Raw genomic sequence first — 26,628 nt, 5'->3', positions numbered from 1 at the left:
ATACATGTGTAACATGTTCAAAAATATTGACTTTAATCTCCAATTATTATGATCAGTTTTTGGAAATGAAAAATTGAACAAAGTTTAATTATAAACGTAGCAAATATAATGAAAGCAATGAAATTTTACGATTCTAGTATATCATAAGTCAATTCGTGAAATATAAATTTCTTACTACTGTGAATCAATTTTTACTTCCACCATTATATGGTACTATCTATACTAATATTTTTGCCTGAATGATAGGTGAGAGGTTATTGCATATATTTTATTTTATTTTATGTGTCTCCTCAGTATTAAAAGAATTGCACTTTGAAGTATTTGCCAATTTAAATGATTTATTTGTATAATGTATCAAATACATTGGAGTAAAGATGAATTCTTCTATCCTTCTATCCTTTCGTTGTGGCTGTTCTGAAACAAATCTTTTTTTAATGTTAATGGATTTTTTTTACAAAATTTCTGAATTTAAAATTTAAAAAGGAACACTGAAACGACACCGACCATTTTTCACTTTTACATTTGGCACGACTGTTTTTATTTTATTCAAGACATGGAAATGCTATTCTTTCCTTCAATGCTTGTTACTTTTTGAAAATTGGGAGAACCGAAAATGGCCACAGACCACAGACAACACTAATTACACAATTGGTCTAAGCAAGATGAGAAAGAACTTCTTGACAAAACAAAGAAAATCACACCACCAAATTCACGATCAACTTCACGAGAAAACTTGTGTTCAACCCATACGACCAAGTTAAGTCACAGCATGCATCTCTCTTTCTTTTTTTTTTCTTTTCTCTCTCTCTTTTTCTTTTTTTTTTTTTTTTTTTTTTTTTAAGCAATATAATTAAAACTTTCCTACATAATAATTGTTTTCTTTTGATACCACTGAAACTAACTAAATATTTCTTCTTGTAAAATTTTCATTCCCTATTAATTAGGTCGTTACATCTTTAAATGCCACTGAAATTATTAATGCATTCTTCCCGTTAAAAATCATTTACATTTCTAATGCAACAATCTTTACTTTCATTTGACGCCACTGAAACTTTGGTAGGTAAAGTAGGAATAATGAACGCATTGACTCAGCGTAATAGTCATCTATTTGTTGTTCCGACACTATAGTATTATTGAACCACTGCACCTTTGGTTGCGCCATGCTATAACGCACTTTTAAAATAGTACTTTAAAAGAGCGTCACAGTGTTGGTCGCCAAGCACAAACACTTGGATTTTTTTTTTTTTTACATTTCACTGTACACGTTCTGCTTTTTTTCTTCTATGCTTTTCAAATATTCATCACCAAACACTGTCTTTTTAGATTCTGTGCTGTTTCACTGGAAGAAAAGCACATAGAGCTATTTGGGGATACTGTCCTTTCACTTTCATTAAGTTCACTTTTCAAAACACGTTCGCACAATTCACTTACATAAGTGTTAGATGTATATATCACACGGATAATTCTACATAGTCATAAAATGCAGCTTTACAATTAACTAGACTTAATTACTGTATCAAATATAGTTTCGACCAGACCTTTCATATTTCACCTTTACCTTCATTAAGATTCATATTGTAAAAGAAGATTCATCATGAAATTTTGAAAACAAAACATTTTTTAAAAGATTTCACTTGAATATGAAAGAACTGTGTGTGTGTGTGTGTGTGTGTGTACGCGTGCGTGCATGCGTGTGTATATGTAGATGCGCGCACGCGCGCGCATATATATATATATATACACATATATATATATGCGCAGATTATACGATTATAATACAAATTAAATCTACGTCTCTTACGAATTGTTTATGATAATTAAAATAACTTAATTAAGCGTTTCCTCAGAACTTAATGAACTCTGAATTGCTTTAATGTTAAACGCTATGAATACTTTTCTAAATAAAAAGAAAAATTAAGAGTATATATACGTAACAGCTGGAAATATTATAATAAAAATTAATCAATATATTTGATTGAAAATTAAAATAGCATTCTGTATAGAATTGTTATCATTATTATTACTTTAATATTGTTATTAATATAACTTAAATTTTTCTTGCAATTCAGATTCATAATAATTTCATTTCTTTTTATGCATATACAGGCTTGTACGTCTAGTAACCTTTCGATGTCCCTAAATATTCATAATTAAAAGAAAAAGAGTACGAAAGGAATTGTTTACATTGATCTGATACAATAATTTTCTTACGATGTAATAAATGCCTGAATTTATATTTTGAAATTTCTTTCACAATTGAAACTATTGTATGTATCATTTTACATAACATTTATTAATAAAATTACTTATTTAAAAAATTTATATCATGTATGTTTACTCTGAATATTTTTGATACTTTGTTTCAATACCTTTTGTTTAAGCTTTTCTTTTTCTTTCTTTCTTTTTTTTCCCTTTTTTTTTTTTTTTTTTTTTTTTTTGATACAAAACTTCAATCTATATTATATAATGTACAATTTTTAACAAATATTTTCTGTCGATGCAAATATGGTGATTTACGAGAAGAAAGATCATAAAGACAGATTCATATTATAAATCTTCTAAAATTTTGCACATTTTAGATATAAAGTATTTCTTTAAAAGACTGTAACTCATTTTTAATACGAGAAATGGTACTAAACATCCCAGCCAGTATATACATGTATCCGTTCTGGTTTGCGATTATCGAGGAAACTTAAGCACTACCCCCCTTAACAACGACGATTACCAGATGATCCTCCTTAAGTCCCTCTTCACTAAGGCTTGGACAGGTTCGTTTTAATAGTTCTGTAGAGAATGAACAAGGTGGAAATGCATAAAGCACCCCAGTTCCCTCTGTATCTTTGTTAAGCAAAGAAATGACACCAGCTGCTTCCTTTTGCTTTAAATATGATACTAGGTTGCGTAAGGGTCTGGTTTGAACATTAGCATCATCTGTAGATATAACTGTACTTGAACCAGCCAGTCCTAGGAAAATAGCATGCGAACTAGAAGTTTGAATTCTCTTTGACACATCATCTAATTTTGGTTGATCTAAACGTAATCTTTGTGTAATTCTCAACATATGTTTTCCATCTTCATCTTTCATCAAGGCCTCGATTATTTCTGTGTCACCATCTGTTAAATGGAACTTAGCTGGAAATAGAGAATTCTTTAAGATTAGTGCTCCTTGCCAAATTGCTATTGATTTCCTTGCCACTTCAGGTAATGTTCGAGAAGTAGAAAGCATTCCGCTACGAGTATTCTCTGAATCGGAATCAGAGTCAATTTGCCTTCTACGAGGAGATCTTGATCTTGATCTATCTACACCAGGTTCTCTCGATAAAGATCGACGTAAGCTTCTTGGTGTTTCATACTCTAATTCTGGAGGCGGTCTGCGGCTGGACCACTCGGCTTCTTCTCTCATGTAATTTTCTGGATAAGTCCCGCGATAACCCCCTCTTCCTCCGCCCCTTCTTTCATGCCAAGGTGCAGATCCTCTACCTCGGAATCCTCTTGGTCCATAACCAAAATCACTATCTGGCCCGTAAGGATCGTAAGGAGGTTCATAATCTACTGGCCTTGGTCTAAACTCTCCACTTTCTTCTGGATAGGGTCTTGGTTTATATCCAAATCCAGGAGTCACATCTGCAAAATCAACTCTCAGCCTCCTATCTGGACCACCTAGAGGAAATCCTCTCATTTCTTTTACAGCAGCCTGTGCTGCATCAATCGAGTCATATAAGATATAAGCATTACTATCGCCTTTAATGTAATCAATCTTTTTTATTGCCCCAAATCGATCAAATTCTCTTTCTAGCTGTGGTACGGAAGTCCATGGTCCTAAACCACCAACCCAAATTCTTGTGGTAGGCGTAGCTTTCCCATATCCAATTTTACATTGGAATTTTCCTATATATTGTCCAGAGAGTTCAACTTTACATCTATGTGCCATATCCAATGTCTGAAATCTGACAAAAGCATAAGCATTTCCTGTACCGGGTGGAGGTCTTTTAATGTCAATATCGTCAACAATTCCATATTTACTAAAGATACGTCTTAATTCATCTTCTGTAATGTTGATCTCTAAGTTCCCTGCAAAAAGTGTTCTTGTTGCTAGTGGGTCGTCTTCTGGAGAAACATGATGTAAATAATTGGGAAATTTATCTTTTTTATTCTCCACACGTTCAAATCCATGAACTGGATGTCGAATCATCATATGCCTTGGAGGGCCATAATGATGAGGTGGGCCAGGATGAACATGGGGTGGACCATGATGAATTGGTGGTCTAACAAATTCATGATGAGGAGGAGGGATTGCTTCACGCCTCATTTCTCTGTGCGGTGGAGGCAAACCGACTGGAGGTCCATAAACTCTTTCATATCTTTCTAAAGGTCTATGTCTATCTGTTGGACCAGGACTTCTGGCGTAGTATCTTTCATAATCAGGGGGTGTGATCGATCTTGGACGACGGTAAGTATCAGGTCTTTCATAAACTGGTTCAACAAGCGCTACCTTGTCATACATAATGATTCTTGGTTTTGCATGCTTCGCATCTCTAGCATCTTCTGAACTTCTGAAGCAAACATATGCAACACGTTCATCTAATTCATGAGAAATTCTAATAGAAAAATCTCCGAACTTCTTATATTCTCTATAAAGAGTATCTTTTATCACTTCGTCACTTGCTTTTGGGTGAATCGAACTGATACAAAGCACTTTATAACTATATGGACGTTCTGGTGGTAATTCTCTGGGTGCTCTTAAATAATCATCTCTATGGGAGCTTGATTCTACATAACGAGCATGAGAGGAGGCACGCGTTGGAGGACTGGGACTTCTTGCACCTCTACTACGTCGACGAATTCTTTCAGGAGTTATTCGCTCATCACTGGAATCATCATATCTGCAAATTAATTAAAATATATTTTTTAAATATAGTTATAACTAAAATACTTTTTGTTATATCGTAAAACAAAAAATTTCAACTATATGTACATATGTACTTGTTACCTCTAGGTAATGTTATATACCATCTCTAAGTCTATATACCTAAGTATCTATTCTAGTAAAGAAATATAAAGTAAAATAATACACAGTTCGTATAAATCTCTAAAAATAGAGTTTAATATATTATGAAAAATTTTTACCGTCCCATCGATGATCTACTTCTCTTGACGCGCGGAGGAGTGTCACGACTAGAGCTCCTTTTCATATTGTTGCGGATTTTAACCGTGATCTTATGTCGATCGTCACGCGGAATCCCAATCATCAACGCTGTTTAACACGGCAGAGCCGAACAAATGGCGAAGGAAAAACAAAGGAACAATAATTACACAAAGATTACTCGGCTTGAATCAAGCCGTCATTCACGATGTCTTTATCCTCCTCAATGAGCACAAAATGGCGACTTTCCTCTTTCCTTACTTAACTTCCGGAATATCCTAGTACGCTAAAAGTAATTCCATAGAAATTTAATCAAATATTTGAGCTCTGCATTTTTTCAAATCTCTTATTCTCTTTTAACTCGGTTTGCTCTTTCCAAATTATATTTGTTTTGATTTCTCTCTCTCTCTCTCTCTCTCCCTCTCCCTCTCCCACTCTCTCTCTTTATGTGTGTATGTATGTATATATGTATATATATATATATGTATAGTGCTACTACTTGTATGTGAAAACTATTGATTCGCAAATTGACGTGCAAGTAGTATGTTTCCGTCGACGAAACGAGAAGATCTGCTCAACATGTATTGAAGAAACCAGCTACGCGTTTTTCTTTCTAGAGGGCATTCCAAGCATACCAGTAGTTGTACTATTTCACGAGAGAGTGCATTCTATAAGAAATTTGATTGGTTGCAAAAAAAGTGCAATAGATAATTTTATTTTTTTCCATTCTATTTAATTTTGGAAATAAGTAGAAATAAATGAATTCAAATCGCGTATCTATACCGTTATAAAGATGTTATTGTTTCGAATTTGTAAAAAGATTTTTACCCGTTTAAGGGGTAATTCTTTTTCATAAATGTTAATGCCATAAGTAGTAAGTAATTTATTGCATCATCCGTACATTCGAATGCTTTCAGGTATAATATATAGCACATTTTAATGCGCTATAAATAAAAAAAAAGGTTAATAAAATATATGATATAATTGTTTCTAATTACAGATTGTTTTATATTTTAAGTAAATATATTTTCACGCAAGTGTCTTTAAAGATGATAAATATTGAAAGAAATGTTTCAAAGAGAAATTAATTTATGGATGCGGTTATCGAACGATTAATACATTTTTATTTAGGTGCATACATTTTGAAAATTTCAAGGTTAGTTTCTTTTTTTTTTTTTTTTTTTTCAATTAAAAACTACATATTTCTTTATGTAGGTGTGCAGTTTATAGAAGATAAATTTAATTATATATAATATGTGAAAGGTGCGTGATTATTTAAGGTCGTTTGGTAATTTCTGACAGTATGAAAATATTGTGCATCAATTCATCTATATATTTTTGCTATCTCTGTATAGGTTTTATATGAATCTAATCTGATTTAGTTTTGCTAAGATTATCATTGAATTATTAAAGACTTCCTAATAAGAAATATTCTTAAACATTCTGTTTTCATTTTGGAATTTTACAAGTAGAAAGTTTAGTAAGAATGACGAGTTTTGTAAACTATGATCTATTAATTGTAGAGGGTGTATAAATATTATGCGTAAAGATCACCATTGGAAGATGAGGTGCATCGATCGGCACATCATTATGAAATGTGATTGCGTTATAAAAAAATATAATTTACATGGCCTACATCTCCACTTATAAAGAAAGCTAATAACAACAAATAGTCCCTCCTTCAGTCCCATTCAATATTCGTTTGAAAAGTTTTTCTTATGCAACGATGAACAAAATACAATGAAAACAAAAAGATTTTGAAATTAAAACTAAAATTCAAGCTGCAGTTGATAATTTTTCACCAAACGTTTCTTACAAATGCCCACTGACCTGAAATTGTATTGATCTTTATACATAATATTTATACATTCTGTGTATATTTATAAAAGTTTATAAATTTTGGTTGGAAAAAAGCCAACATAAAAGTTTTCAAGAAAATATAGAAGATGATATGACAAATAAGGGAATTGCGTTAAATATATGAGAAGTATATAAAGAAAACAAGGTCAATTTCTTACGCCTTTATAAAAAGAGAAAGGTAATAAATATATTATATATTTGTAACACGCCTGAATTACTTAAAAAATGGAAATAGGTATTGATTAATTATAACAATTTATTTTTTCTTTCTATCATAAACTGTTGTACCTTTCTGTCAAATTCTTGTCTATTAAATTTATATTCTTGCGCTATGTCTGGCATCAAAGGATCATCAGGATTTGGATTTCCCAATAGGCATTTTACAGCATCCAGAAGATTTTTTATTCCTATAGTTGGATTCCAGTTACCTTTTGGTGGCATGTGTAAAAGATCCATACAAATTCGGCCATTATTATCAATATTTGGATGATAAATAGGTGTTTGAAACGTAATCCTTGGAGGTTCAAACGGATATTGTTCAGAAATATCTATGGATAACTGAAAAACGTGTCCACTATATGGGCTTCCAATTGGTCCGATAATCGTCGCAACAAGGTTTTCAAAATTTTCAGACCGTGGATAACAAGAAATACCTTCGACAGGATTTTGACTAAGCTTTTCAAATTCACGTTTTAATCTGATAGATTTCTGCATTATGCCACCTTTAATAGGAATAAGCAGATCTTTGAATATAAGTTAAACAATAAGCTAAATATAATTTAATCTAAACAAACAAAAGAGACAATATAACATTAGTTTTAAATAAAACTATTATTATATAATTGTTGCCTATTTATAATTGTAATACGTAAATATTACACAAATAGAATTTTCAATTGTCGAATGATTTTCTCGTTTCTTGTATTTTCTATTGTAATTAATTGACAATGGTTCCCTTCTTTTTTCAAAATTACATTTTCCTGAATAACGAATAAATTAATTGTATGTACCTGAATCAATTATTATTTGTATGTTACGGCCAATTTGTTTATCATTACTTCATTATTTTATATATTGACTTAATACATTCTACTTGCACATAATCTTTACCCATTCAAGTTAAATTCAAATTTTACCTTCCGATTGTTTTAAATATGATTATATCGTACTAATATTTCATGAAGTTACCTGTTAATGTAACATAACTTTTGCTTAAAAATTATGAACGTTGGATTGTTTTGAAACCAGTTGTAAATAGACGTATCTTTCAAATATTGCGAGCACTTGGTTTAACAGATCCAGGTAATAGAAAAGGTAAATAAAATTACGTAATCAAAATCTAGGGGAAAATCTGAGATATTATAAAATAGCACATATATATTTTCCCGAGGATTAGGTGGAAAGTGAAGTGTCGGAAATATAGCTGTTGTCGTTTAATTAAATATACTTATACCGTTTATCAGATTTTTTTCAATGATGTAAAACATCCCTAAAAATTATTATTCACTAGCGACCATTAAGCAATATTTGGAGTGTTTACAAGTTAATTTTTATTTACGCGTGTATTCAATTTTTGTACATACATATATATATATATAAAAATATATAAAATGTATATCGATATAAAGATGGATATTGTATTAAATTAAATGCTCTTTAAATACGAAATATGGTATTTAACTTGATAGCATCTTTTGCCAGTATGTATAGGGAATCCAGTTTTAATGTTATAACGGACGTATAGATGGAACGTAATTAATGTTTGTTTAGAGAAAGTGATTTGAATCTATACATCGTTTCTTTAAATTAATTATGTATGGATAATGTATAAATATTATGTAACTGTGGTAGATAGAGATATTTATAATATCATATATGCATGTTCAAAGTATATATACAGATTTGGCAAAATATTTAAGGGGTTCGTCTATAAGTAGCAGGTAAAGTAAGACGAAAATAAAAAAGTAAAAAAGTTGCGTTTGAGTTTCTACATATTGGTTATTTACATAACATTATTTTATTACGTATGTATATAAAAATTAAGCGAACTGTGCCTGAGATCCGGCAAGTTCATTATGCAGACGAATACGGAGCGATGTTAATTCTAAAGATGGACGTCTCATGATGATTACCAGATTGGCCTAGGTGGAGGCGTTTTCGTTTATCCTTTGTTTTTTTAAACGGAACTATACACATTTTTATACACCGTTCGACCATACATCTTTCAACTGTTCAAGTATTAAACTATTTTGTCTAACGATTATGCGAAAATGCTTAGTTCAACGGAGGGATATTTCGATGTTAATTTCACCAAATTGAGCGTAGGAAAGACAAGGGAAGCATAAGCATAAAAGCATTGTCTTATTTGTTTTCCTTGTTTTCTTCCTTGTACGATCAGTTTTACAAGAATCGAATACTTACATTTGAATTAATCATCTGTCAACCGTTTTAAAGTGCCTTGGTACTTTTCTGTGGAGAATTAAAAACTGCATCGAATGGCGTATAAGAAAAACGTGTAGTTGTATTAAAAAAAGTAATGTCACCTTGAAATCTCGAAGGTACGCCTACCGAGATAAAATGTTCGCCTTGAAACAATATGAGTTTCATTTGAGACGCTTTTTCCAATGATATACAGGTGTACGCAGGTACGCAATAATATACAATAATATACAATAGTTTTGGAGACATTTGCGTGGATCGATTAAAACGAGACACCCTGTACAATACATTATGATAGCACTCGTATTACATTCAAATATATTATCGGTTACGAGCGTTAACTTTAGAACATTGGCAGCGTCGATAACCCTTGCACAATTTATCATTGAGAATATTATTGTCATATAAGCTGATAACGCTGTAAATAATTATGCATCAAGCGTTGCCCGTAATGTTATGTTATAACGTAATCTGTAATCATTGGACTGCAGATATTTCGCATTCGTTCGTTTGGAATTTTATGTGAAAGTACAAGTTGCATAGAATGCGCACGATACGAAAATATGTATGAAATATCCAATGTATAGGTGCTTTCTATAATACTTGTGTATGTGACGCGCGAAAGAATTTTTAACGACAAGGTTTTATTCTTTCAATAATATTCTTAAACATGGGAATTTACATAAAAATCTGTAGTCTAGTAATGGATGTTTGCCGTAGTCACTCGGTGATTGTTAGACAGTTTGGCATAGAAAATAATATTCTCAATTGTTGGAGACAGATATCGTTCTACTTTTATACGTTGTTACATTTCGCCCGACTGTTTTCGCTATAGAGATAAGTTAATATCAAGAAGTTGCACGGATTTATATAGATCAGTTACAACGAGTTTATATAAGACTAGGCGTAAACAGATTTGCCGCAGTCTGTTCGCTGAGACGGTGTCGGATAGAAGTAACGCTATAGTTAGCTGTTGCAAAACATGGCTTCGAAGAGCGATTCTTTCGATTCTAACTGCATGACATTGACAAGATTTGTACTGTCCGAGCAACGAAAAATACAAGATGCTACGGGAGATTTAACTCAGCTTCTGAACAGCATACAAACTGCTGTAAAAGCGGTCAGTTCGGTAGTTAGGAAAGCAGGTATTGCCAATATGTGAGTATTTACGATATATATATTTATTTGCCAATCATTTTTTCCAGTCTAATATGTTTTTGCATAAATTCATAACGTTACAGTAATACTCTTTCTATATGAACAATAACTAGGACTTGGATTAGGTCTATCGGATCGTAGAAGAGCGATTCGGGGGATCGATGTTACCGTCGATATTCAGGATTCTCGACATCGTTGTACGTAGGAGGTGCTTTAGATCGATCAATACAAAACCCGATACGATATTGTTTTCGAGCAACGGTTTGTTTCCTATCGTGGTAGTTGCTTATCTACCTCGAGAAGAGTCCAGTTTCGATTAAAGCGCGCGAACGCGTCGCATCATGGATCGTGTAAGTTGTTTGACGAATAGCTAAATAGTTAGGGATTGACAACGACTCTATCCGTTTGTCAGGATATCGTTGATCCAAGTAACGTCTAGTGTCATGAAATAGCTACAATTATCGCCATAATTATCACCATATCGGGGGCATATCTTCATATCGACTTTTAGTTTGACCTTTTCTTTTAGTCCGCTGGATCGGCCCTCGATTCATCCTATTTACACGTATATATCGCCGATACGATGTTGAGAAATCCGAATATCGACGGTAATATCGATCTTACAGATGGTAGATTCTTAATTTAAAGAAGAGTCCATTCGTCCGGTTGTTGGCTCTTTTCTACAATTTTTAAGCGATAAAATTGTCACACTTGGACGCGTATCAGACTCGATTAAGGCCTTTGGTTCATCGTTTGTCTTTCTCCTTTTCTTACGGTGCATTGAAAATTCCTTCTTGATTATCATCCTCTGATTTGAAATGTTCAAACCTTCTGCAAAACTAGTCAATAATCGTAATCACGTTATAATAATTATTCTATCTTATAATTGTATTATTTTATAACAAACACGATCGACAAATAATCGATCGTGTTGCGTTTGTTCATTGGGTTTGTTCAAGCCTGAAACTCACGCAAGCAATAAGCGTTATTTGTTGGAATATTCGCACAGCCTAACGGCTATCTAACGATTCCGACGAGACGGTTAACGCGTCTCATTTACGATTTGTCAAATCGTCGTTTCATAATGAAACGTTATAATTGACGAATTTACACGGTATGTACGCATTAATGACTTTTTATCGGAACAGGTATGGCATAGCCGGAACTCAAAACGTGCAGGGGGAAGATGTGAAAAAGTTGGATGTATTGAGCAACGAGTTGTTCGTGAATATGTTGACATCCTCTTACACAACTTGCGTTCTCGTAAGCGAAGAAAATACGAACGCGATCGAAGTGGAAACTGAAGCGAGCGGAAAATATATCGTGTGCTTCGATCCGTTGGATGGATCGTCCAATATCGATTGTTTAGTATCGATCGGTTCTATATTCGCGATCTTTAAGAAACCGAGCGAACCGAGAGCGTCTATGGAGGCGAATGCTCTTCAACCTGGTAAAAATTTGCTCGCCGCTGGATACGCGATCTATGGTTCGGCAACCATGATGGTACTTTCGACTGGCCATGGAGTCAATGGTTTTACCTACGACCCAGCTATCGGAGAATTTATTTTGACCGAAAAAAATTTACGCATACCTGCCAGAGGAAATATCTACTGGTATTTGTTTGTAATAGCTTTTTAAGCATCGTTGCGTATGTAATGGATGACAAAGCTGGTAACGATGATTTTAGCATCAACGAAGGATACGAGACTACCTGGGACACAGCCATCAAGGAATATATACATTCGAAGAAATATCCTGAGAATGGGAAACCGTACAGCTCAAGGTACGTGGGCTCTATGGTTGCTGATGTGCACAGGACGATCAAGTATGGAGGAATATTTCTTTATCCAACAACGAAAACTCATCCTACTGGCAAGGTATAACGGCCGCGTTTCGCCCTCGTCGTTATTAACATTTATTCTTTATTCCAAGTACATATACGCGTGCATATAATCATTCTCGAAACTATTATTTGTAGCTGCGCCTTTTGTACGAATGTATTCCGATGGCGTACATAATAAAACAAGCCGGCGGTATGGCGACGAACGGGGAGATCGATATTTTGGAGATCGTGCCCGAGAAAATCCACCAAAGATCCGCGATATTTTTGGGATCACAGGAAGATGTGCAAGAAGTCTTACAGTTTATTAAAAAACACAAAAAATAGTGTACAGTGGGAAGAGAGTAGTCGAACGAAGAAATAGTTTTCCGAGTTTTTATTGTAAGATATAACTTGCTCGCACGTTCTAAGTATATGCATTTTATAAATCAAAATTTGGAGCTGCATTGTCTTGTCATTGATGCGACGAACGTCGTCTCGTTGGCCTAATTTCGGCTCTGTCGTTTGTTAAATTTCCTGCAGGTTTACCTGCTTTGAAAAAGCAACTTTGATGTCTGTAAATGTTTAGTATCTGTATCCTTCGTTACTCGTGGATCCTGCGGTAGCAGCCGGTGTCCTTGAAGCAGATCCCGTAGCCGGATAAGTTGCCGTCCCCTCGTATCGTACCATTGGCCGATAGCCACCACCGTCGGCAACGTAGTCGACGATTTGTGTTCTACCATCTGGTAATAGCACGTGATAAGTTCCAGTTGCTTCATTGTCTTTTCGTGACTCGTGATGGCCAAAGTTTAAGCCAGCTACTGCGTCCTCCACTTCGTATAAAAATTCGTAATTCGCTGAATCCTGCGAAGACGAAAGAAGATGGGGGAGCGGGAGGGGGGAGGTAGATGAAATTATCGAGGTATGCTTCTATACGACGGGCAAATAATTCGATAAGGCAAATCTTTATCGTATCGGGTAAATTTTGTAATAGGAAATTACGAACGTAAAAATACGAAAATACGAATATCGGTGAGATAAATTAAAGAGAATTAATTTTGTTCGTGAAAAGAACTCGGGCGAAAGAGAAGAGATGGAAACGCTGGTGCTACTTACACCGGCCCATTCGTCCGGATGACCAGCGGCAGGAGTTGGTCGCGCTCCAGTTGCCGTAGGCGGAAGATAGGCAGGTCCTTGAGGTTCGCTCAAAATTCCTACCAACGTCATCGTTAACAGAAGTGCCTATGTAGGGAAAAAAATGTTTTACGCCTTTCAGCTACTTTGAAATAATTGACAAAGATAAAACCATCGCGAGTTATTCGTTTAAGTATATTTACAGAGGTGAATGTGTTTTATTACAACGGGATCAACGTTGTATTTGTCATGGTTGCAACGCTACTATGGATTTTATTATTTTATCAGCGATTAGTTGATTATCGGATAGTTGAAAAGAAAAGGAGAGAGAGAGAGAGAGAGGAAATTCGTAAGGAGAATTATGAACCGCGCAAAGAACAAACCTTCGGAATCATTAGCAACTTGGCACAAATGCTGCGTGTCTTGGCTGAAAGAAAATAGCTTAATGTTACGAAGCCGGTGGATTTTATACCACGTTCGAGGTGCGGGTGCGACGAAACGGAGATGAAATCACGGCGATTTGGGGGAACTTTAATACGAATCCATACCTATAATTGTAGTTGATGATAAAACCGCATTGGCAATCTGGCTATACAGCGGTAATCGTTAATTTGATGCGCTCGTAACAGTTCCTGAATCGCTCCTGAATTTTCACCATTTTCGCTATGGAATTATTCAAATTACCTTCTGCTTGCGAAAGATTCTTTAAAATCAGAATTCGTTGCATAAATAATATGTTTATCGTTGTAGAAATCGGTTCGGAGGCGCAATGCTGCGGTTAAACACGATCGATGAGCTCGGGGTGACGAATCAACGAAACGAAAGAAAGTTGTTCAAGAACTTTTTCTTACACGGTATACTTTTTCTTTACATCTATCGTAGTTTCCTTGTATCTTTTACACGTACAATATGATGTAGGTACAAGCTTTTCACGTCGTGAATACGTATCGTGATATCAAACGCTGTTTATACAATGCGACAGTCTTTTAAGTCGATACGTATGCACTATACATATAAAAGTGAAAACCTGGTGAGAAACTCGTCCGATTCCCTATCGGGTTATTAATTTCACCCGATGAATCTAATACGTACAGGAGCGTATAAAACTTGCTCGTTTCTTTAGTCACGTTCGATAATCTTGTGCGCATTCGCGTAAAACCGAGTTAAACGTAATTAAATATGTCAATAATAATAATGAGAATAATAATGAAAATAATAATAATAATAATAATAATATATAATATCGTGATACTCGGAAGTTTAAACATCTATAATACTGTTGCGTTTCTTTTCGACGTCCGTAGAGTCCAGATCGTTTCCAAGGCTGCCGACTCGTCCTCTGAGACCGATTCCAGTTCCAACCTGGCCCGTAGCTTTCAATTTCTCTTGCATTTGCGCCAGCATGTCCTGCATTCTTCTTATCTGCGAAGGTAAGATTTTAGAAATAATTCCAGGGACCGTTTGCAAACGATGAAATACGAAAACTATGGATGCACTTTGTTCAATCAGGAAATACTCGTGATCACTGGCGCAAATATGCAATTGCTTTTATGAAAACGTCTTAGAAACAGCAATCTTTTACCAGAGTTGCGTCACTTGTTAGCGTTACTTTGAAGAATATCGTCTATAAACATGGACCAAAATACACGGACGTCGCTAAATTACGCTAAAACTACCAAATTCGGTAAAATACCGGGCTTGAGATTTTCGTATTTTTCACGATTACCGAAAACGTATTATGTACGACTCGTCTTTGCACAAATTAATATCGTTTTTTATTCAAACAGAGACACGATCGTCTATATGGATCTGTTTGTTTCAATCGATATCGTTCGAATCGTAACGATGCGTCTCACCTCTTCGTCTTTCTGCAGCAGTAGCCTGTCGGTATCGGATATGCTGTTCTCAAAATGCGGGCCCGAATCTCTTTTCAGCTTACTGTGGATCAGAGAAAATAAAATTACACGTTTGTTGGCGGAATTCGGCTATATCGATTACATTCGATCGGGATAGCACGTTCGATTAATAAAATTGGAAGAAGAAAATGAAACGCAGGGTGTCTCGGCTAAATCAGATGGCCCGAATATCCCGAATGAAAGAATTAGAAGCTTTTTCTCATTCGTCCGAGACACCTTGTATACTACGAACAAGCTAGTACGAAACTAATAGGAATGGGATATTATAGAAATTACAACGATACGATGGAAAAACGATGGAGAAACGACGGAGAAACGAGGGAAAAACGACGAAAGAGAAAAAAGATACATAAAAGGACGTACGCACATCTAGAGAAAAGTATACCTACTGAAATGCAATACTTATTTACATGCGTAAATACCTCCGTTCCCGGATGGCCTGCTGTGAAATTTGAGAAATGCATTGCGCCCGGAAATTCTCGTAATGCACGTCCTGTGTCACGTCTTTCAGATCTTGCATGTGCGTGGATATCAGCATCGTTCTTAATTTCACGAAATCGCTGTGCTTCGGGTTCTCCACTGCGGCCGATCGAAAGTCAAACGTTAATTTCCTGTTCGAACGATTACTCGACGCCACTACTGTCTCGACTATCTTTCTCCGTGTTCGTAAAAGAGCAGGTTAAAAATGACAATTGTCGCGCCTGCTTGCGAACGAGGTCTCTCGAGGCAGAGAAACCGTCGTTAGCGCTTGTCCGAGATGCGATGGAAAAGTTGAGACCCTTCGCTCGCGAGGTGACGCAGAAATGGCCATTTTTGAAACGTCGGCCAGTTTGGAAAATCCGAGATCTAGTTACCTTCTACCACTCCCCAGGGATATTGGCGACCGCGGACCTTCTTGCCCGCCACTTCCAGCACCGTCGAGCTGCCGACCACGGCGAACGGGATACACGCTTTAAGCTCTTTGTCCTGTTGCTTAAATTCCTCGTCCTCGTCGCTGTCGCAGTCCGGAAATTGATATATCTAAGGCGCAAAACATCGTGCGTCTTTTCACGTTAATTGCCTGCTTTTCCTCCCCTACTAACTCTTTACTTTAGCATGCAGGTTCGTTAAGCGGAGGAAAATTACAGGAACGACGGATACTACCTGAATCTCGTGCTCTTCGATGTCAGCGAGTATTCGATCCTTCAACATTTTCACTTCGTAGGTCGTTAACGTATCTGCCTTTGCAATTACAGGGACCACGTTTACCTTACGGTGCAATCGTTTCAATACTTCCAGATCGATCTGTCTGAGTCTACGAGGAAGGAAAGGTGGTAGTAAGGGAATAGACGACGCGATACACTGTCAAATACAGATAGATGCTCGGATATACCCGTGTCCATAAGGAGGTATGAAGTACAAACAGCAATGTACTCGATTGTCTTGGATGTTCTTCCTATTTAATCCGCTCTCGTCCGTAAAATATTGTCGGAACTGTTCGTCGATATAGGCTGAGCACGCTTTCCAAGTGTCTTCGCAGTTTACCGCATCGCCAAATCCTGAATACAGATTTCATGGTCTTGTAGCGCGCGTGGAAATTTCGTGACATTTTCCTGGCCAGACGACTCTCGCGTAACACGAGTTTAAATTAAACTCGCCTATTCGACCTGTATCGAAGTAATAGCGTGCGAGTTGGACGTTCGCGTAACTGCTGGAATCGCAGTTTCCAATCCGATAATACGACTACGAAACGTATTTTTATCCGTTTCTTCGACACGTGGCTCTCTTTTCGATGCAATTGGTAACGTAACGTGGTGGCTCTTTGTAACGCGATTAATAATACAACGGAACGATGTATAAATAATTTAGTGGAATGCGGGAGTAATGCAATTATGTAACGACACCTCGTTAAGATAATAATACGTAGGCGATTGTTAACGCGTGTTACGAGAGTTGGGCTACGGTTACAATGGACGCGTATTCCGATCAATTGACATTCTGATGAACTCGATACGTCAATGAAATCAAATACAAATATATATATAGATAGATAGAGAGGGAGAGAGAGAGATTTTTACGAGTGCACGCGTCGCGGTATTCGGACGTTACGTTGGTTGGAACGCCAGTCAGCCCGAGTACGCGTCCACTGAAACCGCGACCTTTGGCAAACTTTGTTCGACCGTATATAAAGTAATAAATGAAATTATACCAGGTGTGTCGACGATCGTTAAACGTAGCCTGACTCCACGTTCTTCGATGTCCATTGTCTTCTTTTCTATCGTTGTTGTCTTTTCAATGCGTTCTAGAAAGGACTAGTTTTGGCAATGATCATCGAACGTGCGACTTAGTATGTTTGTACGTATAGTACCAACCAGCGGCATCGAGGATTCGTCGGTCTTTGTAAAGATCACCGAGGAACAGACTGTTTATCAGAGTAGACTTGCCGAGGCCACTTTCTCCTAACACCATCAGGGTGAACTCGAATCCTCTTTTAACCGATTTTCTGTGCACTTGCTCGGGCAACGTCGCGAATCCGATATAGTCCCTGTCTTGATGAATAAGACGAAACGATTAGACGATTGACAATTTGCTCGAGTCGTCGTTCGCTCTGACTTGTCTCCTTTCTTCTTGTTTTTCATTGTCCTGCTTCTCGATTTCGTCTCACCCTTGTCCTTTCTTGCAGAGTCTCGTCTCTCGAAAGAAGAAAGGAAGAGGAAAGAAAGAAGAAAAAAAGAAAGAAGACAGAGAGAAGAAAAGACGCTTGCATACGTACCACCGGACATATTAGCAACGCGCGACGGCACTTTGATAAGCGTCGGACAAGAAGCGCCGAATGGGCGATAAAACAGCACTGGAACACTGCACGAAACGCGAACGAGGGTAGATCGCTACTGTTTTGCCCCGAGGATCGCGCTGCGCTGGCGCACTGGCGGCCACCGATCAATAACGTGCTCGCTAGTTCAGTTCCTGCTTCGTTTCCTGTCTGTTCTGCTCGCAAGACGCAACTGCCTCGGTACGCCTCTTTCCATACAGACCTTTATTTCGCTCTACAGCTACGTCAATTAAACTTGTCCGCGTTCCTTTCGTTTGCTCGGTAAATCGAACAGAGAAAAAAAAAGAAAAAAAGAAAAAAAGAAAAAAAAAAGAACGCGTCCCGCCGATAAACAGCGCGAATTTCGCTACGGAAGAAAATGTATCTCGTCTCGTTAAAATTGAGAACGCGTGAAGCGTATCGTTTTCCGTTAGTCGACCGTGCAAACTAACCGATGACTAAATACGGACGTACCAGCCTTTAAGCGGAATCGCAAACAAAACGGCAGAAAAAAAAAGCAGTTTATCTTTCCCGTTATTTATCTTATCGATTATATCGATTATTATCTCGTTTGTTTTGCGCGATTCTGAGAAATCGATTTGAACCGAGGGAGGCAACGAAATGGCGGCAAGTAATGGTCGATCGAAGGCTGGTCGAATGTTAACGAAGAGCGTCAGATGATGCAGCGGAGATTCCAAACGAGATTCGTAGCATGGGCGATCGTGAATGGTACGCGATCACGACTCGCGTAATTTCCGAGGAGGTCGTCGGGCTAGGATGTTTCTCGAGTTCCGGCGCCACGCCTCGGAGTCAACGTTCCCGTGGAAAAGGCGAGGAAGGAAGGGGCAAAACCCGGTGGCCGAAGGTGGGCGAACGTAGACGAAGATGCTCGTCGTGCGCGACTTTACGAATTGACAGTCCCGACACGTGGACGTCGCTCTTGTAATACTTGGAACACGAGACGAACCCATCCGGCTTATGTACCACGTTGTACCCGGGCCGTACTTGCTTCGCATTCTTCCTTCGCCCCCGGGACCCTGTTATCCGCTGTTATCCATCCATCCATCGTCCAAGCTCCGTTCGATTTTCTTCTCTCCCTGTATCGCTTGCTTAACGGATTACGTTTTTCCTCTATACTTGATGTACGGTTAAGCAACACCGATTCGTAGAGACATGAACGCGTTGACAAGCGTTTCGTTGTGCGTTTCGTTGTGCGTTTCGTTGTGCGTTTCGCTGTACATTCCGCGTCGAAACTGCAACGAAGATGTAACGGTTCGTATCTCGGACGTACGTGAAATCGATAGCTGGTCGCTAAATGCCAAAGCTCGCTTTCCTCCAAACCACCTTTTTATCAGATACGCCTGTTCCTATTTAAATCTTGATCGATCGGTAGACGAACAGAGCAAAATTTATCCGCTAAATAAAATAAATATAACAAGTACTTTTCGTAGTCAGGGTACGTAAAAGATTCGTGCAATTTCATCAACAGTTGCATAGCGTTTCTGCAAAGTTTCCTAATATTCGATATTCCACGTGTATATTACGAAGGAAACGCGCGGATATCGTATCCGTTACGATCTTTACGTAACCGATGATACGGATACGAACGTGTGCCGAACCAACGATCTCTAACGTCGGACATTGCAAAGATCGTCGAAGGATGCGAAGAGAGCTAGAAAGATGAGAGAAAGCGAATCCGACTGTCTCTCGGTGTTGCGTCAACGTAATTGCAGCAGCGGTTAAGAGAGTCTCTTGTGAACTCGTCCGCGCGCGTTGCATCAGCATCGTGGATGCTGCAAATCGAAAATTATGCAGCCGCCGTATCGCCGAACGATACAAATCGATCCTCTTTTTAGAGGGTTTTTCGAAATGAAAACGAAAGTGACACGACAGCGGCAAGCAACGAGGAGACGCGCGGCAGGCGTAGAAAATATCGCCAATATCGAAAATATCGTTTCGATCAAATCGGCGTACGGTTTGTTCCAGATAGTTGCAAGCAATGGTATTTATATATTATAACACGATACTAGAGAGGAATAGTAATATCGGAAATCAGTTACTAATGCATATGTATAACGCGTCCAAAAGTTTCCGGCCACTTGTGTTTCTCGATTTATACAAAGTCTGTTAAGCTCTAAGCGTTATATTTGAATGTCAACGTATCGGAATACTAATAGCAAGGAATTGGATTTTTAGAATTCGTTGTTTGAACTGGTCGCATGTTTATCGTCGGATCGGACGTAGATACGCGAGCTTACGTTTCCTCGGCAGTAGCAACAACGTTCAGCGGTAAAGCATAGTAAAAACCTCTGTAGCTTTGGATTCTTCTAAAATGCTCGAAATGACGATTCGAGAATTAGAAGATAGAAGGTCATCCAGTCGATAACGATTTCGGTAACACACGGTGAATCACCGATAATCGCACGCCGATTGATGTAACGCTTCGCGCTGAACGGCGATCAAAGTGGAACGATCTTGTGTAGGAAGGTGGTTGGTACGACCAAGACGAAAAGAATCGATGGATTATTTGAACCGATTCCGATTACGAACGATCGTTGTAGATCAACGAAGCGTTTTTGGTTACCGATAGCCGTTGCAGTATGTCGTCGTTGCTTTCGTCGTCAGTAACCATTATTCGCGATGGAATTTTGTTTTTGGTTGCTCGGCCCACCGACGGAACGATTAACTGCAGCGGATATACCCGGTCTGCCTGCTTAAGGAAAGTTGTACGTAAGAAACGAATAGAGGATCCGTCTTTGGTGTCGTTTATCCGCGTACCGATTATCGGTAACCGTTGATAAAAATTTGCGACAGTGGCCGGAAGTAAGAAAAAGAAGAAGAAGAAAAAACGAAAAAAGAGAAAAGATCGGTTAAGCTACTAGCGTTTGTAAGGCTAGGGGGGGGGGGGGTGACGGAGTAAAAGAGAAGCGAGTGTTACATAAACGATCGTATCTCGGCGTTTCACATCGACCTTTAGGGCCGAAACGCGGATCGCGAATCACGGATCACGAGTCGCGCGAGGATTCACGAAGCGGAGGAATCACGAGTAAAGAGAGTCGCGTTAGCGATGCAACGGCACGACGTTCTCCGACTTTCCTCGTTGTTCGTCGACAAGAGGCGTGTGCGCTATCTGGAATACCAATGTTACATAGAGAGGACTTAACGTATCGTATTCTGCATAGCATTGTCTCGTTTCGACGAGTTCTTTGATCGCGCAACAGCGCTCGATTCGGCGGAAGCCGTTCGAAAACTTTGCCAGTTCCACGAAGGAAACTTTCTGTCCTGGAGGCGCTGCCGCGACCGCGACAGTAGTCGACCGAACGGTCCCGGCGCAACCCGTGGCTTTATATAATAAAAGAACCAGCCTCGCGTTCGCAGCCGTGTCGCGAATTACCGACACGCGAATTCTATCCTTACGCAACCATCGTACACGGTATTATTCTAGGTTAAATAATATTATGTCACGAGGAAAGCGTGCTTACTGTAATCGAACATGCGTAACGCGCTGCCTTCCATCAGATTCAACGAGTTTCCTTTCTCTCTCTCTCTCTTTAAATATCTCCTTCGTCGTCCGTGTATCTTTATCATTGTGACAAACCGATTGGTCTTGATTTTAGGTCCAATGCGAACGAGCGACTTTAGAAAAGACGGGGACGCGGCTGAAACTCGAGGTGGCACTCGGAGCGCGACGATATCCTTCAAAAGCGACTCGACTTTATACGGCAAAGAAGTAGCGCGCTATAGCGAAAGAAAGGAAGAGATAAGCGAGGATGGCACAACTCCCTCGCTTCTGCGGCTGGTGCAATCGAGTTCTTTCGCATTGAGTAACGTCTGACGTAACTACAGAACTGGAGAACGTGGAACCGGTTCTTCCGAATTTTGTCAAAATTCACGACGATGGAAAAAGTCGAAGGTAGAACGATACGACAGACCTATCTTTATGTCCGATTATCGCGCGCGAGAGACCCTCTAGACTCTAAACGATCAGCGTACGATACGCGTTGTTTAGCTGGAAACGCTCAAATATCTGGAAAAATACGAGACGATACGGATAAATTTTTCGAATGGATAGTCGTATGGTATTTGTCGTCTGTTTGACTCGGCGATGACATTGACCTTCGTCCTAGGCGAAAGGTAAAGGCGACTATTGTTAAGGCTTTTAAACGGATGTCACCATTTCTGAACGTTATCAGAATACAACAAACTCTTATCTTGCGCGCGCCGCCTGCGTTAAGGTGACCTGATCCGCAACACGGCGACGCGTGAACGTGTTTTTCGCAGCGCCGCTATTGCTATTGCTATGGTATCGCCGAAACGCAAGCTTTCCAACACCGCCAAAACGAGTTTCTTTGGTTTGTTTCTGTCGCATCGCCTGGCTTCTTTTCCTATTCGTTCTTCCAAGTAGAGAGATCCTACGCGTACGTACATCTTGATGGTTGGTTTTTCTTTTTCGAGCGAAAGGATAGGACACTCGACTAGGATGCGTTGCAACGTCTCCATTTCGCTCGTTCCGCGCAGTTTGCAATTTACATTGTTGTTAGTAAAATACGTAATACCTTTGACGCTTATCGTCTATCCAACTTTAGGTGGGTAAGAGGTACGCTCGAGCCCAAGTATCTTGCATCCGTTTTCTCTTTCATCTAAGCATCTATAAGGTATACATAATACGAATATGTAGATATCGTTATTCGAGTTAGTCAATAACCTGTCTCATCCTATTTCACGCTTCGTTCGTTGTGTATTTTAATTGCGTATTTCGTTGATCGCGGCCGTTAACGACCGTAAGAAATAGTCGACGCGACCTTGAATAAAAACCAAAGAAACAACAAAAAGGAAAACATCGATCGTTCCTTTAGATTTCGTGGATCGGACGTCTGCGTTGCAGAGGAATGCTAACGGCCGCGTGTACGCACACCTTTTCCGGGACAGCGCGAAGCGGTAAGCCCTTTGGGAATAATTCTTCCGCGTACACGAGGCCGTGGAAAACAAAACCCGATCACGTAGGTGCGCGCATGGGCGTGAGTATGCTCGCGACAACGTGTCCCGTTTTTGAAATCGCCCCTACGTGATCGAGGTAGATCCGCTTGAATTTCTCAGGAGGCAAGCGATTAGCAATCGGCCGTACCGAGACTCTGCCAAAGATTACCAACGAGTTACGGCCCGATATTCTTGTCTGTTTTTTAAATTTTACGTTGGATTCGGTCACCAACCGAATGCTAATTCGCCCCAACTTACATAACCAACACACGCGTACCTGCGAAAGCTAATCAAATTTCATGGTTCTACGCTCGTTCTTCTCCTCCTCCTGCTCCTCCTGCTCCTCCTTCTGTTATTCTTATCGAAAGAATATACGATGAGTCAGAGCTTGGAACACGAAATGAAAAGTCGTTCGATCGATTTAATCGATTCGTTCGACGTGTACTTCCAAATATCGTTAAAATATCCTAGAACGTCCGTATGAATGGCTTTTCGTTGTACGTTTTAGTAGTTTATAGTTTCGTTTAGTCCTTTATACTATCGTTAGTTTGTAGCTTAATGTTACGCTTTGTATTCGTCTCTAGATATTTCGTTGTTGAATCGGATGAAAGGAAATAGACAGAGTGAAACGTTGTCGTCCTGCAAGAGTAAATAGGATAAGAACGCGTAGTTATTTCAACGAGCGAACAAAAATAATTACCAAAATAAATACGCTCTATAGGTGATTCTACAAATACAAAGGGTATTACTGTTACCGAGTAATACGATTTAAATATGGGATAGAAAGAAACACGCAAAAAGATAATCGGTTTGTATTAAAAGTTGCGTATTACAAATGTGAGGTTTTGCGGTAACGCGGTATTAAGATAGGAAAGGTTATCCTTATAATATTTATTATTTATATAAATAATAATTAACGCGAGTCGTTCGCACAAAGTTATTTACTGTATGGAAACGTTTATATTTGCTAGTTTGATAGATACGTGGGCATGCATAGGTGCGTAAACACGGTGTTTGCAGTTAAACGAGAAAGAGGACGAGAGAGGGCAGCACGCGTCCAATGTTTGCAACGTCTAGTCGATCCGAACGTTGCGATGCGTTTAAGGACTGCGAGCTTCGTACTGTTCAACTTTCGAAGGTATACGTACGTAACTCTGTGTATTTATATATGCATTTATGTCAGAGAATTTGAACACGGACGCGTATAAGCAAGCAAAGAAGCAAGGAGCGCACGAACGAGCGATCCCCGGCTTTGGAATCGCTTGCGCAACGGCTCGAGCTCATACCGGGTACGAGCGGATGAACTTTTCCGTATTGGGAATGCTTATGAAATAATCTACGAGGAGGATCGGCCGCTTAAAGGTTCGTTCGCGTCTTTCACCAGCTTACAGGACTCGTAAGAAAAAGAGAAAGGATGAAATACTAAGTGGTTACGTTCCTTCCGAGGATACGCCTTTCGTTTCGTTATCGTTAGGAAGAATTAGAACGCGTTGAAATTCGAGAACATTACGACACGGAAGTTGGAAGATGGCGCGTAGGATTTGAAAAATTGTTGGCGGGCGAATATCGTCGGTGGAATCGGAGTGGTTGCGGAATAGGTTATGTGCGTGGCGCGCGAGCTAAGCCAATCGAGTTGCGCAAAAGATATGGTACAAGTGGATGAGAGGAAGACGGTACCGACAGCTATCGGGACGAAGAGGATCGCCAGAAGAAATTCTCAGTGGCGTAACGCCGACCTCCGTGTTCTCTCTGCTCGCTCCTGTTCCAGACCGTTTTCCCTTTATACTCTCGATGCCGGGGTCCCGATATCGCTGCTTCATCGCGATGCGCTCGTGTGCCGTCGCCTTGGTCGTCGCTAACCGTTGCCGCCGTGCCGCCGTGCCGCCGTGCAGCCGTGCCACCGCGAGGAAACGAGACGAGCGGTTAGAAAAGAAAGGAGGGACCGGGACAGGATGAGAAAGGCGAGGAGAAGAGTTCTCCGAGAGTTCATCGCTTATTATGTAAGCAACGTAAGTAACGTAAGCGATCCAGGAGGGAGTGGAAGGTGCGGTAGGAGCGCGAACTCGGCGAAACGCTTATCGGCTTGACATTTTCTTCGTAAATACTAATAGGACGACGCCATTTTTCTAGCTACGGTAATTTCATTTTCTTACCTGCTCTTTGCTTCTAGCTCGAAACGTAAGTGCACGGCGATTGCTTGCATACACGGATACACGTATACACGGATACACGGATACACGTATACACGGATACACGGATACACGTATACACGGATACACGGATACACGGATACACGAATGCACGGATACACGGATCTACTATGCGGTCTGCATCCGTGTTCTGTTTCCTCGTACGGAGCGCATCTTCTTTTCTGACTCGACGAAGAAATAGGAGAAGAGGAAAAAAGGAGCGCGGCTCGGGAGTGGAAGGATCGTTTTTCGTTTCTTCTGGACAAAGTCGACCACCATAGGTACGGTTCCTCCTTTTCGTGAGAAACTTTTCGGCCAAGTGCGAGCAGGGGGATGATGGTCGCGCGCGCGTAACCGGTATATCGACGTAGGTGCTCGATCCCGCCACGTTTCGTTCTCGTGCCTCCTTTTTTGTATTTCGAGTCGTTCCCTCCTCTTCGTTCTCCGCGCGTTCACGACTTCTTTTCCTCGCGCGCTTTCTCTCTCTTTCTTTCTTTTTTTCTTTCTTCTTCTTCTTTCTTTTCTTTTTTTTTTTTTTCTCTTTCTTCCCTCAGCGTCTCTCCATCCGGCTACAGACGGCCAGGTAGCCCGTCTTTTGCGGTCCTGATTTCCTCAACTTGTCTGCGACCGGGCGGATACCTTCGAAAAGCACGTATCTTACCCTCGCATGGCCATTGTTCGGACGAAAGCCGTCATTGTGCGAGCAAATCAAAGGGAGTTGGAGTGCGTTTTCCTTGCATCCCGTTACATGACCGAGTGAGCTCTTCGCATCCCGAGACGAAGACTCGGTCAATACGATTCGTATACGCGAGAAAGACAGCCAACGAGAACAAGCCGAGGGGCGAAAAGGCAAAGAAGAACCTCGAGAAGAATCTGTGTAGGTCGTGGGAGGAGTCGTGGGAAAATCGTTGCCAGCCTCGTAAGACGTTTTCGAAACCGCTTAGCACGGCTTACCGTTTGTCGCGTAACGATATTTGCTTCGAATCTCTCTCTCCCTTCCTCCACGTGCTCTGTCGTTATCGTTGTTTATCGTTAGGAAACGTTATGCCGTAGATACTAACGATGCGACAACGATCTCCTAGTTGGAAGTGAATGCGTTGCGATCCGTTAAGCGTAAGTAACAACTGGTAAGAAGTTTCATCGAAGATGAATGTATCGGATCGAGGTTGGTTTGCTATTTGCGTCGTTAACTATCTCGTTTG

General features: G+C 39.4%; 5 protein-coding genes and 2 long non-coding RNA genes across 16 annotated transcripts; 3 read left to right on the top strand and 4 right to left on the bottom strand.

Annotated features, from left to right (window-relative positions):
• Positions 1–318: 318 nt before the first annotated feature.
• LOC100650381 (RNA-binding protein spenito) lies at positions 319–5,491 on the bottom strand. The gene is made up of 2 exons (XM_003401885.4): positions 5,128–5,491; positions 319–4,883 (listed from the first exon to the last, which is right to left on the bottom strand). Exons 1-2 carry the CDS (start codon positions 5,247–5,249, stop codon positions 2,693–2,695), a joined length of 2,313 nt encoding a protein of 770 aa, XP_003401933.1. The 5' UTR covers positions 5,250–5,491; the 3' UTR covers positions 319–2,692.
• Positions 5,492–5,544: 53 nt separating this feature from the next.
• Positions 5,545–7,554, top strand: LOC125386638. The gene is made up of 3 exons (XR_007226983.1): positions 5,545–6,060; positions 6,144–6,299; positions 6,359–7,554. It is a non-coding gene; the product is annotated as an uncharacterized LOC125386638 (long non-coding RNA).
• LOC100650505 (ubiquitin-conjugating enzyme E2 T) lies at positions 7,150–8,403 on the bottom strand. 4 transcript variants are annotated; one of them, XM_003401886.4, is made up of 2 exons: positions 8,014–8,403; positions 7,150–7,725 (listed from the first exon to the last, which is right to left on the bottom strand). In XM_003401886.4, exon 2 carries the CDS (start codon positions 7,715–7,717, stop codon positions 7,250–7,252), a length of 468 nt encoding a protein of 155 aa, XP_003401934.2. In that variant the 5' UTR covers positions 7,718–7,725; positions 8,014–8,403; the 3' UTR covers positions 7,150–7,249. The 4 variants fall into 4 exon arrangements, with proteins under 4 accessions (XP_003401934.2, XP_003401935.2, XP_012173412.2 ...); XM_003401887.4 differs by having other exon boundaries at positions 7,150–7,787; positions 8,014–8,402; XM_012318022.3 differs by having other exon boundaries at positions 7,150–7,787; positions 8,192–8,402.
• A 1,950-nt stretch (positions 8,404–10,353) lies between these two features.
• Positions 10,354–12,874, top strand: LOC100650704 (fructose-1,6-bisphosphatase 1). The gene is made up of 4 exons (XM_003401888.4): positions 10,354–10,600; positions 11,749–12,213; positions 12,288–12,477; positions 12,579–12,874. The coding sequence occupies exons 1-4, from the start codon at positions 10,425–10,427 to the stop codon at positions 12,765–12,767; spliced, it is 1,020 nt and encodes a 339-aa protein (XP_003401936.1). The 5' UTR covers positions 10,354–10,424; the 3' UTR covers positions 12,768–12,874.
• Positions 12,802–14,244, bottom strand: LOC100650909 (pro-resilin). 2 transcript variants are annotated; one of them, XM_048413612.1, is made up of 4 exons: positions 14,102–14,244; positions 13,937–13,980; positions 13,536–13,661; positions 12,802–13,283 (listed from the first exon to the last, which is right to left on the bottom strand). In XM_048413612.1, exons 2-4 carry the CDS (start codon positions 13,946–13,948, stop codon positions 13,005–13,007), a joined length of 417 nt encoding a protein of 138 aa, XP_048269569.1. In that variant the 5' UTR covers positions 13,949–13,980; positions 14,102–14,244; the 3' UTR covers positions 12,802–13,004. The 2 variants fall into 2 exon arrangements, with proteins under 2 accessions (XP_048269569.1, XP_048269570.1); XM_048413613.1 differs by lacking the exon at positions 13,937–13,980.
• A 137-nt stretch (positions 14,245–14,381) lies between these two features.
• Positions 14,382–18,442, bottom strand: LOC100651025 (septin-2). Of its 6 annotated transcripts, none has more exons than XM_012318025.3 (9): positions 18,222–18,442; positions 17,821–17,997; positions 17,658–17,750; positions 16,842–17,007; positions 16,613–16,763; positions 16,324–16,489; positions 15,880–16,048; positions 15,410–15,491; positions 14,382–14,975 (listed from the first exon to the last, which is right to left on the bottom strand). In XM_012318025.3, exons 1-9 carry the CDS (start codon positions 18,229–18,231, stop codon positions 14,814–14,816), a joined length of 1,176 nt encoding a protein of 391 aa, XP_012173415.1. In that variant the 5' UTR covers positions 18,232–18,442; the 3' UTR covers positions 14,382–14,813. The 6 variants fall into 6 exon arrangements, with proteins under 6 accessions (XP_012173415.1, XP_003401939.1, XP_048269567.1 ...); XM_003401891.4 differs by having other exon boundaries at positions 15,892–16,048; XM_048413610.1 differs by having other exon boundaries at positions 17,658–17,760; positions 17,821–18,141; positions 18,222–18,355.
• Positions 18,327–23,916, top strand: LOC125386636. The gene is made up of 2 exons (XR_007226980.1): positions 18,327–18,461; positions 21,878–23,916. It is a non-coding gene; the product is annotated as an uncharacterized LOC125386636 (long non-coding RNA).
• Positions 23,917–26,628: the final 2,712 nt, after the last annotated feature.

Source organism: Bombus terrestris, chromosome 17 (assembly GCF_910591885.1).
Source record: "Bombus terrestris chromosome 17, iyBomTerr1.2, whole genome shotgun sequence".
NCBI classification, from domain to species: domain Eukaryota; kingdom Metazoa; phylum Arthropoda; class Insecta; order Hymenoptera; family Apidae; genus Bombus; species Bombus terrestris.
This window is presented reverse-complemented; position numbering and strand designations above follow the sequence as displayed.

Excerpts from the sequence above, each read along its gene's own strand:
- LOC100651025 (XM_012318025.3), bottom strand. Across the intron at positions 17,751-17,820 it reads ACGAATCCTCGATGCCGCTG|AACGCATTGAAAAGACAACA; the intron begins GTTGGTACTATA and ends AGTCCTTTCTAG. Across the intron at positions 16,049-16,323 it reads TCCCTGGGGAGTGGTAGAAG|TGGAGAACCCGAAGCACAGC; the intron begins GTAACTAGATCT and ends GATCGGCCGCAG.
- LOC100650381 (XM_003401885.4), bottom strand. The coding sequence starts at position 5,249 with ATGATTGGGATTCCGCGTGACGATCGACATAAGATCACGGTTAAAATC. Across the intron at positions 4,884-5,127 it reads AGTAGATCATCGATGGGACG|ATATGATGATTCCAGTGATG; the intron begins GTAAAAATTTTT and ends ATTAATTTGCAG.
- LOC100650909 (XM_048413612.1), bottom strand. Across the intron at positions 13,284-13,535 it reads ATCCGGACGAATGGGCCGGT|GATTCAGCGAATTACGAATT; the intron begins GTAAGTAGCACC and ends TCGTCTTCGCAG.
- LOC100650704 (XM_003401888.4), top strand. The coding sequence starts at position 10,425 with ATGGCTTCGAAGAGCGATTCTTTCGATTCTAACTGCATGACATTGACA. Across the intron at positions 10,601-11,748 it reads AAAGCAGGTATTGCCAATAT|GTATGGCATAGCCGGAACTC; the intron begins GTGAGTATTTAC and ends TTATCGGAACAG. Across the intron at positions 12,478-12,578 it reads AAACTCATCCTACTGGCAAG|CTGCGCCTTTTGTACGAATG; the intron begins GTATAACGGCCG and ends TATTATTTGTAG.
- LOC100650505 (XM_003401886.4), bottom strand. The coding sequence starts at position 7,717 with ATGCAGAAATCTATCAGATTAAAACGTGAATTTGAAAAGCTTAGTCAA.